Source organism: Acipenser ruthenus, chromosome 13 (assembly GCF_902713425.1).
Source record: "Acipenser ruthenus chromosome 13, fAciRut3.2 maternal haplotype, whole genome shotgun sequence".
Lineage (NCBI taxonomy): Eukaryota > Metazoa > Chordata > Actinopteri > Acipenseriformes > Acipenseridae > Acipenser > Acipenser ruthenus.
In genome coordinates this window covers 5774980-5790737 of record NC_081201.1, presented here as the reverse complement: position 1 = coordinate 5790737, position 15758 = coordinate 5774980, and the positions used below count along the sequence as shown (strand labels likewise).

The window sequence follows — 15758 nt, the reverse complement described above, 5'->3', positions numbered from 1 at the left end:
GGACCAACACATTATGTTTAATTAGTTTATTGGCTTTGTTAAAATCCATAAGTATTAACATTTTCCACGGTGAAAAAGCTTACTCATCCATGTAGAACATTTTGCTAAAGACATCAGCAAGAATGTCAAGACACCTACCTGCCTATCCTAGGAAATGTTTTATTTGGTTCCAGTGGTTCAAAAGTTTGAAAATAAAATGCAATGTCACTATAAGAATCACATTGAAATTCTAAAACTACTACCACTCAGTAAATAGTATACAATATACAATCTGCAGCAATATTAAAAGCTTTGAAATGTAGGAACTAACATAAATCAAGAGCTATAATTTGCATTAAGTGGGATAATACACAATATGAGGCTTACAGTGATGTGAAACTTTAATAAAAAAAAAGGAAGATTAAAAATTAAAGCCATTAAAGAGTCAATTCACAGGATTCTAACCCCAAATAACACCAGCAGGTAGTTACAAACAAGATTAAAAATAGCCAAATTGGGTTTTAGTTGAACATCTTTATTAGCCAAACTGATGGTTTAAGTCTCAAACACAGGCTTTGTTACTTGGATGTAAATGTGTGATTTAAACAAAAGCAAGATAGTTGCCCCAATACCAAAAAAGGTACAGAAATCCTGAATGTAAAGGTCCAAGCCATAAAACCTGGCCAGCTGTTGCACCACTCCAACCTAGAAGTCACAGCTCAGTGTTATTTTTGACACTTTCTTCAGTAGCACAAATAATCACATTTCTGTGCCAAAACTAATCTTAGCAATACTGCGGTTTCACACAAAAAGCATCTTTAGGTTTCTGACTTTCTCAATTGACTAAAGGGGTGAGGGGGACAGAAAAATACCCTTAGCAAAAACAAGTTAGAGGCTTATTTTTGTTTTTAAATTGCTGCAAGAGCTCTTACAATAATAATGCATTTACTTGTGAATCTCAAACCACTGAATACAGTAAGTTTTATAAGCACTCATCTGACTTGATGTACATGGTTACACAGTAAACACAGGTTAGCATTCAATAGTTGCACTACAACGCCATAAATCAGCTAATATTTAAGCAATTGTTTTTGTTCATTAAAAAAAGTAAACGTTTTAGTCTCCTTTTAACCAAGCCAGATTTATATTCCTTAACAGACCTTAATAAAACTTAATATATAAATATATATATATATATATATATATATATATATATATATATATATATATATATATATATATATATATATATATATATATATTAGCTACTGCGTTTAGTGTTTGCAGGACTTGTTTCGTTAATTACAGCAGATAGTTTGGCAACACTTTGAAGACTGTACACTCTACAAAGCAAAAGGAAAAATAGGTTTGATGGACTTTTTTTTTTTTTTTAATTTCAGCAAGTTATAAAAATGTTGCAAGACAGCATTTTTTTTTTTTTTTTCAAAAACTAAATGAAAGCTAATTAGGAATATATTTAAAAAGGTAAGATTAATGGATTATAGAAACACTAATTACAACAGAAGAAAAAAATGGCATATTTGAATCTTGAGGAAAGCGAAAAAAATGGATTTGGCGTTTACAGAATCATGCACTTTCTCTTCCTCTTCTTGACGGGAGGTGGGCACAGAACTGCTCGGATAGCTTCATCAAACACCGTCTTCAGGCCTCGCTGTGTAAGTGCCGAGCATTCCAGATATTTCACTGCACCTGTACAAGGAAGAGGAAACAGCAACGTCATCCAGCTGCATTTATTTAATAGGCAGTGGCTCACATCCATATAGTTTCATTAAACATGCATCAAAGAAAGAACAATTTTGAGGTCAAGCTTGATTTATTTCATTTGCTGCATTTTAATTCAGCAAAGGTTACAAGAAACTGGCTGCAAAAATCAGCTTCTGTACGAGGTGGAACTCTTCACACTGTTATTGTTTCCATTCTAAACTTGTTTTGAATTGTTCTTCAAAATAGGTCATTTCAAATAGATCAACTGCATGGCTGTTACACGGTACATTCACATCCAATGTTTTGCAGATGTTACAATAATTCGAGACCCACCAATCTCTTTAGCCATGGCCAGTCCCTGTGGGTACGTGATGGGAGTGAGTTTCTTCTCCTTTAGTTTCTCAATCGTGTCCTTGTCATCTCTCAGATCCAGCTTGGTGCCCACAAGAATGATAGGAGTGTTTGGGCAATGGTGTCTCACCTCAGGATACCACTAAAAGAGAAACAGCAACAACCATCAAATCATGTTTCATTTCCCCCACTTTGCCAAAGCCAAGTCATTTTTCCTGGTTTTATATGCTTGAAGAAACCCTTGCACGTTTTTGTTTTTTTTTTAAATGTATTGTGCCAATACCATACATCTAAAAATAGATATTTCCATCTGCAGTTACACTAACTCAACACACGGCAGCACAAAACCCTAAGAACTTGAGTTCAGGGACTTTTTATTGTGTGGTTCCACAGAGCACTTGTCATTCAGTGATTTTAAGTCTATGAAGTTTCCTTTATGTTATTAAATTTTTTTTTAAAAAAAACCCTGTAATGCCAGCCAGCATTGATTTATTATAAACCAAAGCTTATTTTATTTTTCTGTATAGGAAACCAAAACCATATGGATTAGTTAACCCAGGATAGTCTTTTAATACAACTTTTAAAATCAACTAATTTGAAAGAGAACACACCCATTATATCACCACAACTATTTTAAAACTAGAACAATATGTCAGCAGACCTTCACATCCCTCTTCCTGACACTTCTGCAAAAGAAGCTCTAACCCATTTACACTGCAATGCACTGCTTGGTTTGTGGATTTACAGAATTCATTTTCACCTTCAACTTAAGTCTTTTTCATGCATTAATAACCAAGAAGGCTTTACTGCATAGTTATAAACAGAGATCTAAAGATATATATTTCCATTAACAACTTCCTTCTCCAGGAGACTTTGACCTGGAGAGTAACACTTCTAGACCTACCTTGGCACGGACATTTTCAAAGGATGCAGGACTCACAAGTGAAAAGCAGATTAAGAAGACATCCTACAGGAGGGGAAAAAGTTTTTAATATTATTAACTTATTAGAGAAACAAGTTTGCTTGGTTGAACAGTTATTTGTAGTGGGTAACATTTATTACTGTGCAATAGTCCCATCAAAGCACATTATACTGGTTGCTCAGCATATTTAAGTCACCCTATACCAGTAAAATACACTCCAAGTGTGAATTTCAATTTGAAACAAACCATGACCAAAATCCCCTAACGCATCTTTTTAAAAGAGGAAGAAACCAAGGAGTTTATTTTTACTTTTTTAAAAATAAAACACTTGCACTGTAGCTACAGTAAAGATCAGAGTATTTTGGTTCAAGATCTACAGATTGATAAGAATGCAACACTGACACTACATGTGGAGTACAGGTTGGAAGAAATTAAATCAGCATAACGTCTGAATCTAACCCCTGAAAGCTTTCCTCTTGCTGGCTGTCAAGTATACAAGTATATTATCCAGCCTTGTTAAGCTTTCATCAATGTACACCACACACCCATCAGTGTTCAGAGCATTCTATAAAACAAAGGTCAGTTTCACTTCAGGGATTCATTTCTAACTATGGCTCTCAACATGTATTTAAGAATTTAGGGGGAAGAAACAGAAACTTCTTTTCTTATTGTATCACATTGATTTATTTGTGATTTGACAGTATCAATTTTAACCTACAGAACCTTCAGTTACTTTATTGTAAGGAATATGAACTAAGATAGTATACCAGACCATTTTTGCATGCATAGCTTGAAACAGCTATATTTAAAATAGCTCACAATCATGCTGAACAGACAAAGGTTTGCAAGGGATAGAAAGAGAGACAGAAAACAGCTCTCCTCGTAATTCCAAGAGGCCACGTTGGCTTTAGCGTTAATTATACTTACTGTCATCACTGTTAAAAGCGCAATCCTGAAAAATGTCAATCTTTATCATTCTGCACGTCTATTTTTGTAGTGCCAATGTCGCTGAATTGATGAGAATGTTCAAATATTTCAGTTACCAGTTACCAAGAAGAAATAAAAAAAATCTGTGAATCTGATTACGTCGCAATGGTTTATATCTGGAAAAGTAGAGGTCAACTTTTGTCCTTCAGAAAATGATTATTTACATCATTGGAGTCTAACAGTTCTATAACCAGCATCAACCTTACCGTTTGGGGGTACGATAGGGGACGTAATCTGTCATAGTCTTCCTGTCCAGCTGTATCCCACAGTCCCAGGTTAACCGGTTTGCCATCAACCATTACATTTGCAGAATAGTTGTCAAAGCTGTAAGATGGAGGAACAATACCTTGTTAACATGAAACACTTAATAAAAGAATTGTAAACTCGGTTGCTTTTCTGCAAAGGAGAATCCGCCCCTAACCAACACGTCATCAGCAAGCGCATACATGCTCCGTGTGTTATTCTTTCATGTTGCTTCTTTTTGTTTCGGCTGCTCAGTCAAGCGCTGGGAGGCTGAAATGGGAGTTGACCGCTTAGAGCCTGGAGGAAGGGCTGCCCTCAGCCATGGATTCCTTGAGGTTTCCCCCTAAAAAAATTAATATGCGACTAGGGTTTTTTTTTTCCTTACCGGAGTGCTGAGCGGTTCGTATTTAGTTCTGCGGGGTGAGTGGTCGGGTTGGACAGGCTGGGCTCTCTCCCCCAGCGCAGTCATGCTCTGAGGGATGGGCCGTGTCTCAGCTGCTGATTTTCATTAAATTTAATATTTGGGGGATAGGTGGCAGGGCGCCACTGTGGAGTGTGTTAATTATTTATTATTATTCTCCTTTCATGGTTTGGTGGCCTCGTCTTTTTGGGGGGAGGTGGCCCATAGCCACTTCCTATCTGCGGCACTGGGATGCATGTAACTGTTCATGTATTTCCAGCCGGCCTCACGCAGGTAGCCATCGGACACCCACGGACGAGGCCTCCGGCCAAATTTATCTCACTCGGGCCCTGAGTGCCCACCACAGTCATCAGGCCTCGAGCGCCCTTCACAGTTTATAAAATCATCTGCAATTTCAATCATTAATTCATTGCCATTCATTCAAAGCGGATTCTCCATGCTGAATAATACGTTTCAAATTAATTCCAAGTTGCCATAAAAAGCAAAGCCACATTGACAGATGCAAAAAAGTTCTGAATCCACCTAATGTATACATTTACCTTGAGAACAATAGCTCACAAAATAAAGGCTGGAAGCTTCTTGGATTCCTAATTGTGGATGAAGTGAAAGTTCCTAAGGTCAATAAGAGTGATCTATACATTGCAGATACTTACACAGTGGGGATATACTCTCCAGGAAACGCATTGGTGGTGTAACTGATAAGCAGGCATGTTTTCCCTACAGCGCTGTAAAAAGAAAGACAAGTTGAGTTAATAGACCAAAAGACTGCACACATAAGGTGAATATTTCCTGCAGCAGCAGAATAGTCTTTCTGAAAATGACATAACAAACTTAAAACAGTGAATCCAAGCCCTGGCAATGTGTTTTACAGCATGCATGTGTGTATGCAAAACAAGTAGCTATATAAAACGAGTCAGTGTCTTTGCAAGAGGAAAACAACCAGGTTCAGTCAGCAAACTCCTTTAATATTGCAGCAGCACTACATCCAAAAAACATTTCTGTACTCAATGTTTCAAAGATCAAGTTACATTCAAATGGGAGGGATTAGCACTGTCCAAGGGATTATTCAACAAATCCTACAATAAATCAAAGTATTCCACCAGTACAGTACAAATCTACCTGCATTCCAAACAGTGTGCACAAAAAATAGCCCTGAACTGTTTACCTCAACATTCTGAGATGAAAGCCCCATGAGACACCTGAATTGCATTGCAGGGGTTCCCAAACTTTACCTGAGGCCTACCTGTTCAGCTGCATTATGTCAAATTAAAAACATGTTAAATGTTTAAACCTGTAACATTATAAATAAACCTAATCTAAACTGTCCTTTATTCATTTGAATAAATGTGAAAGATGGAAATCACATAAAATATGTACTGACTGAATTAAAAAAAATTAAACACTTTAATTGTAGTAAATCAAATAAATTACAAAAACTAAAACAGACATTTTTATTAAACCTTTAAATTAACCTTCGTATAATTTAATTTTAGAAATGCAGTTATTTTTCTTGGTCATCAAACAGGTGCATGTCTCTTATTATTCCCATTCATAAATACCTGAACAGGAATCGCTTTTGAGTAAAACCAGTACAATGTGCACAAAAACATAACTCTTAAATCTTAATTTCTGAACACTAACTAAAAACGTCCAGCCGTTACCTCACGTTGAACTGTCATGCACAAAAAAGACAAATGCACACAATACAGAAGGAAACAAGAGGCTAGCATGTGGTTGCTTTCTTCCCCACTACTCTGTACCACCAAATACAACTTGCAAAATCACATTGTTGACTTGCAACATCCCTTTATACCTGTCGCTTCCTTCAGTACATGCAAACAAGCAAAGCAGATTGTATTCTGCAAGATGTACTTTGATGTCCCAACACAGTGTACAGTACATCGGGGAATAATTCACCAGGCATTTAGTGTAAATATAACATCAGGAGGCCACTCAGTACATGTACTGATAATAGCCTGCAATACATAAAAGTACACGTTGTTTTAATGAGGTGGTGGGGGTTCAGTGCGTTTCTATTTCTTTAAAGATACAAGTTGTGCCAAAGATCTTTTTCAAAAGATACTTTATTGTAGGTGGCTCTTCAAAACAATACAATCTAGGAGTGCAGAGAAAATTACTTGGATGCACTGCTCTTTTGAAATCTAGGCCAGATTAGGGAAGGAGGAGGAGGAGGAGGAGGAGGAGGGGTAAACTTGCAAGTCTGGAGTAGAGGCCCTTTTATAAAAAGACGTTATGCAACAAGCAGGGACCTGACTGACAGCAGCAGCCACCCTCCCCCCAACTCCCTGCCAAGTAAAACACCATACACAGAACAGCGATGGAAAGCTTGGGGGAACCCAGAACACAAACAATAAATAAAAAACTGTGCTTTGTTAAAATGATCCAGTCAGATCTAGTCCTAGGTACTTGACTGTTATAGTACTGCAGGGAGTGGCATTTATATAGGTCAACAACTACTACGAGAAAGTGCACCTTGTAAGCACAATATGAATCTGGTTTTGCCAAGCAGCCCATATGAATAAACTGACAAACTTAACGAAGCAACACTTGCATATTTAAGCACAGCTGTCAAAACATCGGGAGAATGCAATTAACAAACTGTTACAATTTAAACTGATGGAATACATCTTTAAATCTTTGTATATAAACTCTTACAAAAATGACACTGTTCTAAAGATCTAAATCACTGCTTAGGGAGACCCAAGAAACACCTGAATCAGGGTACTTCATTTCAGCTCACACGCTTCAAAATTCCTTGGGGGGATAAAATGAAAATTGTCATGTCCATTCAAGATTGCATACTAATTCTAAAAATGAAAAGCTAAACTGTTGCCAATTCAATGAAGGCTGAACCATAAAAAAGGTCACAAACAGACTAGCAACACAAATTGTGTATATTGCTGTATTTAGGACAACATAAAAAGTGCTTTACTAGGGCAACAAAAGCAAGTTACAACTGTGAGGGTGATCTATTACTAAGCATTCTGCCTACAAAAGCAAATGTGTGTACAGTCAGGGAGTAACCAATCTATAATCACGTAAATAAATAAAAAAGTTACCAATGTAGTCTCCTTTATCTAAACAGCCCTTTGATCTTAACAATTACACCAGCAACAACCCTGATGGGTATGAGCACACCAAAATAAAACACCTCCCGATTCACCTCAATTACAGAAGAGGATGCCCAGATACTATTCCATTGCAATAGTATAAGGGCTTCTCTATATCCTCCACTCCAAGGATATGCATACCCTGCAGGGACTGAATAATAATGATGATGGCCTCAGTGATGCTAAAGAATTTATGGTCTAGACAAATGTTTGCATAATGACAAACATTTAGCACACAGTTATCTGGATAAGCTCAGTGGCGTTGGGGTGACTGGGCACAGTGCTCCCTCTATTACACTGCAGTTGGGAGCTTCAGTTAAGATACAGTACTGTTTGTTTTCTGCTTTAGTCAAGACAGCACAAGTGAAACAATGGTAGACTTCACCATACCACCATATAACTTGTTCTGCAGTACAAAGGGCCACTATAAGAGTGCACTGTACTCTGGGTGTGCTGGGGAGTCAAGACTAATTCAGTCATAATACTGAACTTTTCGTGTCATCATTGATTTCTCTTATCTGTACACAGTATACAGGCAAAATACTGAATCAGAACTCTCCCCAAGGGCTGCGGTTTCTCCCACTAACAGAATACAAAATCTGTGGCTAGACCACTAACACAGTAAAACATGGTTGTCTTGATTGAACGGTATCATATAATATGCATTGGATGCCAAGTGTCAAATGTGTCTAATACATAAATAACCAAGTTTAAACTTTAAGATACTGTGCTTAATGAACTTCCAAAACAAATTCCCCAGACACATACAAGGAAGTACATTTTAAAAAACACACGCATAACTTGATCCTTCAGTCTTGATAACAAAGAAACGGTTCAAAAGAACAGTTATTATCGCCACCTCAAGCTGTTCTGCATAATGTCACAAATTGCATTGAAAAAGAACATCTCCATGCTAGTAAAACTACGCTTAAATGTATGCCTATTGAAACTTTCAAATGGATTTTACACAGCCCTTCACTAACTAAACTTCACACATAGTTATTTTAAAGAAATACATTCAACAGCATTGGCGATTGGAGGACTCGTTAGTAATTAAGCAATTTCGTGTATAATTGTTCCATAATACGAATCTATATCTCACACATTTTAAACGAGATTTAATTCCAGCAAACTGAAAAATCAATGTCTGTGACCATTTTATAAAGGTGTCAGTTGTTAAGGATCCCTTTCTATTTCATTTGCCTTAATCTCAAACAGACTTAAAAAAAACTCCCTCCTTGTTGACTCATCGCAGCACAAGACTGTTGAAACAGGGTGGATGGTGGAGAACCGATTGAAAAAAAAAAACACATTTTATTATTCAAATGACTAACAAGGAGTAATCTGAAATAAACAGTCGCGTGCAACGACTCTAACGGTTTAATATAACACACTTTATCCAAGACTGTATACACGTTAAAAGTCATGATATGTTCTCTTATAAACTTAGCGAAGATTGTTTTTTGTACAGTTTCTAGAACAGAAAGGCAGGAATAAAAATCTGTAGATATGGTTTAATATTAAAAAGGACCTTCTAAGTTAATTTTCATTTAAAACAGAAATGATCTAAAATGTTATATATGGAAAAACTACGTTCACCTTGTTTTATCGTCAGTATGTGCATGTACGAGTAAAGTTATAAGGTAATATTTATGTATTCATATGCCGCATTTTCACTCATACCCCTCGTAAATCACAGGAAACCAAAACTTTTTTTCTGGATAAACCACTTGAAGTAAAGAAAGAACGTTGATCTCTTTCAAACGCTTAAAAAAACCGGAAAAACGAATGTTGTAAATTCAATCCATGGCCTTACTTTGAAACCAGCAATGTGCAACGCAGCGACGGAGGGAAGTCCAGTTCAGTGAAGTACGAATCGGTTATTACTCAAAAAAAAACAACATTGTCCCATAAAACAGGAATTAAAACTTACCCGTCTCCGACAACCACACACTTAATGGCCTGCATTGCTCCTAGTGATTTCTACCTTCTCTGCTCTCCGTGATTATAGAGATGTGGATTTTATGGGATATACGGTGATCGCTAAAATAACATTACTGTTCTCCGTCCTGCATTTACATCAACAATCTGGCCTCCTTCCACTCTTAACTAGAAGTTGAGTCGCAAACAGCCACCACCCTAAATAAAAAAAAAAAAAAAGCCTACAGCTCAGAAAACGGAAACTGCAGCTCCCTGTTCACTATTGAGTCATTTCCGGCCTCTCCTACGAATTTAGGGATCGAGCCCTGTCGGAGCGCGCACGTCAGTCTATTCCCGCATGCATCGGCGCGCACGTCCGTCTATTCCCGCATGCATCGGCGCGCACGTCTGTCTATTCCCAAGCAGCACAAAGGCAGATCCACGAGAAACTGTCTTCAGGGCATCAGGTGGTTCTTAAGGGTTAGATTTAGGGTTTAGGGTTTAGGGCTTGGATTGCTTAAGGTCTGGGTTGATGTCGGAGAGGTGGCGAGCTCTGGAAGTGAAATGTGGGTGTGCTTGGCAAATGCACTAGAATCACCTGATGCCCCGAGGACAGTTTCTAGTGGATATTGCTTTTAGCTGCCTATTCCAGCATACATCGGCGCGCACGTCAATCTTTTACAAAGTGCACAAAGGTGCTCAGGACAGAGACGCTGAGTCACGGCTCTCGTAACCACAAGCGCATTCCTGGTACTTTTACTGTAGAAAACAGTACAGTAGCAGGATTAGCTGTTAATATAGAGCAACCTAACTGTTTTCATTTCCAATATGCACCGTATCTTTGGAGATCTGCGCTACAGCATTACTTTCAAAGTTAAGGTTCCTCTCACTGACTAACAGAAAACTAATATTCTGAATAGGATTCTTTGAAAATATTATTGTTGTTTCGTTTTTTTTTTAATATATTTTTTTCTAAATGGTTGTTATATAAAAAAATCTTCCTAATGCAAACTAAAAGCAAGTCATTCAAGGCTAGCTGTATGCAGATACCAGAATACCTTAGGGATCTATTTAATGACTTAAAGATGGATCTTAATACTACTGCCCTAAAATGTATAAAACCTGTCTTGAGTAAAACCGGATTCCAGTGGCTGGGAAGTGAAAAGATTTTGGTCAGATGTCCTTGTTGATTAATAATGACGAATACACATATAAAAGCGAACACTGTTGTGTTGAAAAATGACATTTGCAACCATACACAGTGCACAGGCACATTAGGTAATTATAATTTTATGAAAGCCAAGACTTTTACTAAGTAACCACTGGAGTGCGCCGCATACACACAGATTTATTAATGCAACACGGCCAGCTGTCCGCTGTTACTTGCTTTTATTTGAGATGACATTCTGACAAACGTAGGGACAATTCATCATGCGACTGAACATGATTAAAAATGTCCGATCCATTTCTACATTATTCTGATAGAGACGCTCTGGGAGCTGTGTAGTTCATGTGATGGTGGAGAGGTTGTGTAGCATCTCTGTGGAATCGGCACATGTTTGAAGAGAAGGGACCTTAGCACACATATACTCTTGTTGTGATAAAGGTCAGTTGATAAAAAAAAAAAAAACCATGTTGTTCCGAGCAGACATGGTTGAGATTCCTGCAAAAGTAAGTTAATTGTGCCTGGGTGGTTCATGTCCATGAAGTGACACATCCATGAACGACAAGTCGCTGTAATTTGATTACTACTGTAAACACGTATACAAATCCGTTGTTTAAAACAATTTATTTTGGACAAAAGCAAGACATCGTGAATTTAGCTAGCTTTATTATTATCATCAACTTCCACGACGCTGTCAGGCACAGGAAGTGAATCTGCATCGCTTCCGCCGAGTCGCCCATCCTCACAGATACGGGTCACTAAAAAAAAAAAGTAAACACGAGTCGGCAGCCTTGAAAAGCATTTTTAAAACGCCTGTGAATAATCGACTGAAAAAGAAATTGCCGAAATGATCAGGATACACAGCAGGGTGTTAACTGACTGTACGAAACGCGGTAGTTAGTAAATCTCGGATTCTGTTACAATCCAAGGCGTTGTTTATGTATGGCGGCCCTGTCAGATTTGGTGGTTAGGTTTTTGGGATCTGCTGGCAGCTCTTATGTGTTGTTTTCCAAGGGGCTGTCAAGAGCTTTGCTGATTTCCTTCGACCTGGCCTGGAGGCTAAGAATACAATTTCCCTATCTCTACCTCATTGCGTCCATGATATTCAATGTGAGAGTACAGGTTAGTGCATGATCAGTATTTACTTACTGCAGAGTATATATATATATACACACACACACGGTAGAGGGCGCTCATCTCCATTTAGATTGCATGCACCAACAACCCCTAAAGGTTAGTGACTGTAGATGTACTGTAATTAATGTAAAGTAACGACCAGACGTTTGATCACGCATAGTACAATATTGTTAATTGAACGCAATTAGACGGAACGATTGGGTTGCAGTTATATTATACATTTTTGTAGATGTATCATCATTTTGAACGTAACCGATGCAGCAACTTGAATCTGGTTCAAGTCAAAGTGAGTCTATCACGTCACGCCCTTCCCTTACCTGTGGTATTCCAGTAGTTTCCAACAGATTGTCTCAAGGAAAACTACTGTAGATCTAGACTAGACAATCTAACCATTCAACTATGTCATCATATATATATATATATATATATATATATATAAAAATTATTTTTTTTCTTGTTTTGATTTTGAAATCCCTAGTAATTTATTTACTCATGGTATTTAGTCATTTTCTCCCTGGATTTCAAAAAGAACAATATTTATTAAGGAGATATGTTCTGCAGGCTTAATTCTGAATTAGTAAAAAGCTTAAACAGTTTTTTTTTTTTTTTTAATTGCAGGTCCACATTGAAATTCACTAATTTATTTAAGATGGACTCATTAGATTATTTTTTTCTGCTATCATATTGACAGCTGTGCATTTACCTCGTGAAATTGAATCAGAAAGAGAATGCCAAAGGACCTTGGGGACTTGTCTGTTCTCTCACAACCCACAGCACAGGGGAGTGAGGGGGAATGTGAGCCCAGTACCAGCTCTGGAAGCTTCCCAGTGCCTTAGGTGGCAGAGAAGACACCATCCCTGGATTCCATGTGGGAATCCATCCCTTTCCCATGGAGAAGGGATCGCAGGGATACCTTAGAGCTTCCACAGCAAGCTAACCGATGGGGGCCCGGGAGGGCTCAAGAGAATGCACAGATGACACGCCTTCATCGTGAATTCAAAAGAGAAACTTGGAGGAAGCCTTCAAATATATTGACAGCACGGTTCTCTCAGACCGGCTACAAGGAGCACAGGAAACGGTCGCTGACCTCAGAGTGTGGTGGCACGCTGAAGAAAACGTTGTGTTTGTATGAGTTCACTCACCTCCATAAAGTATATTTGCTGTGTTTAGAGACTGGAATAATCTGAGATGGATTGCGCTTTGCCTTTGTGAGGGATGTGGGTTGTGTAAGGCCTTCTGCCGTCTATCGTGTCCTGAATGCAGTGCTCCCAGAACACCCCAGTGATCTACTAGAGCGGTGTAGGCAGTTCCTCTTTCTTCACTGTCTTGACCTCATGCCTTCAGAAAGAACCAGGCACATGCTTTCTGGTTTTAGATGTTCAGTGTGAAATGTAGAGATACAGTGGTTGCTTGTCATAAGAGTGTTTGCACAAGCTAATGTCTGGCCCACTGTAACAGCCTACTCCATGACAGTAAATTAAAGTGTTTTTACTGTTTTTTACATTTTACTTTAAAATTTTTTGTGTTGCGTTTTTGTCCCTCACAAAATAAACTTCAATGAAAAAGTCCATGGTAAATTTACAAAGAGTTTGTCTTAATTATTTTGATTTTATTGTTCTATTGAGTTGTTCCCTTAAGAGTAAAGGACCTTTTATTTATGTGATATGTTTATTATTTTTAACTGAAAAGGAATTAAGAAATTGAACTCACAGTCAATAACATCTGTCAAATGGTGCAGATTTGTAAAAAGAAACCGATTGTTTTAGTCATGTGACACACCAAGGTGCTTTCTTCTTAGGGGAACTTGCCATTACCTGTTTTATAAGCTCATCACACAAGCATTTCCTGGTTTGTGGAACTATGGTAACAAAATGTTTTGTTGTAAATCACGTCTAAATCAGGAATGGTAACCACAATCAGAAAGATCTTGATGAAAATGTATCTCCTGCACAATGTTATATCCTGAATAAAACAAAGGTGGTTTGGTTTGGAATATGTTAGAAAATAACAAATTATTGCTGTGCTGGAAAGCCAAGTGAGTTGCAGGGTTTCCTCAGTCAGTAATATTCTTAAAAGAGCATTGCTCTTTTTAGCCACTAGGGTGTAGTCTGGTGTCTTTAATAAAATACAGTCTTATGTCTTATTTTCAGTGTCCATATGTGCCTGAGAGCCTCTGGGAGTGTATTCCTGTATGTCTGTAAATATGTACAGATGATGGCGGTAGATCAGCCATCGCTTTGATCAATACAATTTAAAGTGAAGTAAAAACTTAAACAACACAATGATTAGGTGAACAGTGACAAGAGTATTGAAACTAATAAAGGGCAAGGAAAATAATAAAAACCCTCCAAGGATTATTGTCAGGGCTTCTGTTTTTTGTTTTTTATTAATTACATTTTTCGGTGCTTATTCTTAGCTATTTTCGAGTATTATGAAAATCGTTTGTTTTGGGGCTTTTGCTTACTGAAATTATTGTTTTCAGTTACTTTCCAAAATTTTTAGTAGTTTTTTTCTGTCACAATATGTATAGTAACTCGACAGTACTTGCACCCTTCAATTGTACCCTCTTTCCTTTGCTGTCTTCCACAACTAAATCCTTATGGTCACGGGCATATTCTTCTGGGGTTTCTGTGTTTAGGCATTTTTTTTTACATTTCGCCCCAATTTGCAATTCTCTTTTAAATCCCATGAGCGTGTAAATACTCCCTCTCGAACTGTAATATAGCTTTAAATCTCACGAGCAATCCTCTGTTTCTAATTGTAATCTCGTTTTAAATCTTGCAAGCATGTTACAGTCCTTCAATAGAAATATAGGAATTTGCTGCCACTGTAGTTGGGAAGGGTTTGGGTATTCATAACGAATCAATGCAAGATTCAAGTCAAGAAGGATAAGCATTGCCAAACTGCACTGGGAAAGGTTTTTTTTTGGTTATTTTATTTTTTCATGGTGAAAGGGGTCAAGTCAATGTGAATTGAGTAACTATTTCCAGTGTTTTTCCAGTGTTTATTGGACACCCCATTTAATTTCATTATTTATTTATTTTTGTATCTGGAGTGTTTTATCGGTTTTTAGCAGTTAAAATCTGAAGCCCTAATTATACTGTACACTTAAGCCCGCCTTGTTCATTAGATCAATGAAGACTAACTAGGAACTGAGTCATGATATGCGATCAGCATTTTGTTTACCACATGTGGAGTAAAAAAGGTTATAGTTTGGGGATGGATGGAAATAAGACTGATATTGCACCTGTAGTAGCATTTGCTTGTAAGGTGCTGTACATGTGGATATTTTTACTTTTTGGGACATTTCTTCTGGACTCATAAATAACAACTAGTTCTAATAAAAAAAGAATGTTTTTATTAATATGAATCATTTTAATATGACCATGTTTTACAAGTTTTTAAAAAATAAATCCAAACAAATGATTTAAATAAATAACAGAAGTCATCAGGTACTGCAGCATGTAATGCACAGCCAATCCCACTAAGTGCCTTTGCATCTGGGGCTTTGGTTTGAATCCAGTATCCTGTTTCCACTTGGCAGATATATTAGCTGTTTTATGTCCAGTTCTTAAAAGCGTACTCTGACTACATGAAATGTCTAATGAAGACAGGACCCATTGGCAAGACCAACACGTGTTTCTTTGGTACTCTGTCTGGAAAACATTCTTGGTGACAAATGTGAATTTTGATAGCTGCTGGAAAGCAAAAGCCAGTTTTTGTTTTGGCGTTTCAACAGAAATGCCTCTGACTTGCTTTTGAGGGAGTTAACTATTT

At 37.5% G+C, this 15758-nt stretch overlaps 2 protein-coding genes across 2 annotated transcripts; one reads left to right on the top strand and one right to left on the bottom strand.

The window, feature by feature from the left end:
• Nucleotides 1-11: 11 nt before the first annotated feature.
• On the bottom strand, nucleotides 12-9929 carry LOC117418183 (ras-related C3 botulinum toxin substrate 1). The gene is made up of 6 exons (XM_034030867.3): nucleotides 9693-9929; nucleotides 5282-5353; nucleotides 4171-4288; nucleotides 2960-3022; nucleotides 2038-2197; nucleotides 12-1689 (listed from the first exon to the last, which is right to left on the bottom strand). Exons 1-6 carry the CDS (start codon nucleotides 9725-9727, stop codon nucleotides 1559-1561), a joined length of 579 nt encoding a protein of 192 aa, XP_033886758.1. The 5' UTR covers nucleotides 9728-9929; the 3' UTR covers nucleotides 12-1558.
• Nucleotides 9930-11413: 1484 nt separating this feature from the next.
• Nucleotides 11414-13566, top strand: LOC117418507 (small integral membrane protein 10-like protein 2A). The gene is made up of 2 exons (XM_059035523.1): nucleotides 11414-11966; nucleotides 12600-13566. Exons 1-2 carry the CDS (start codon nucleotides 11787-11789, stop codon nucleotides 12618-12620), a joined length of 201 nt encoding a protein of 66 aa, XP_058891506.1. The 5' UTR covers nucleotides 11414-11786; the 3' UTR covers nucleotides 12621-13566.
• Nucleotides 13567-15758: the final 2192 nt, after the last annotated feature.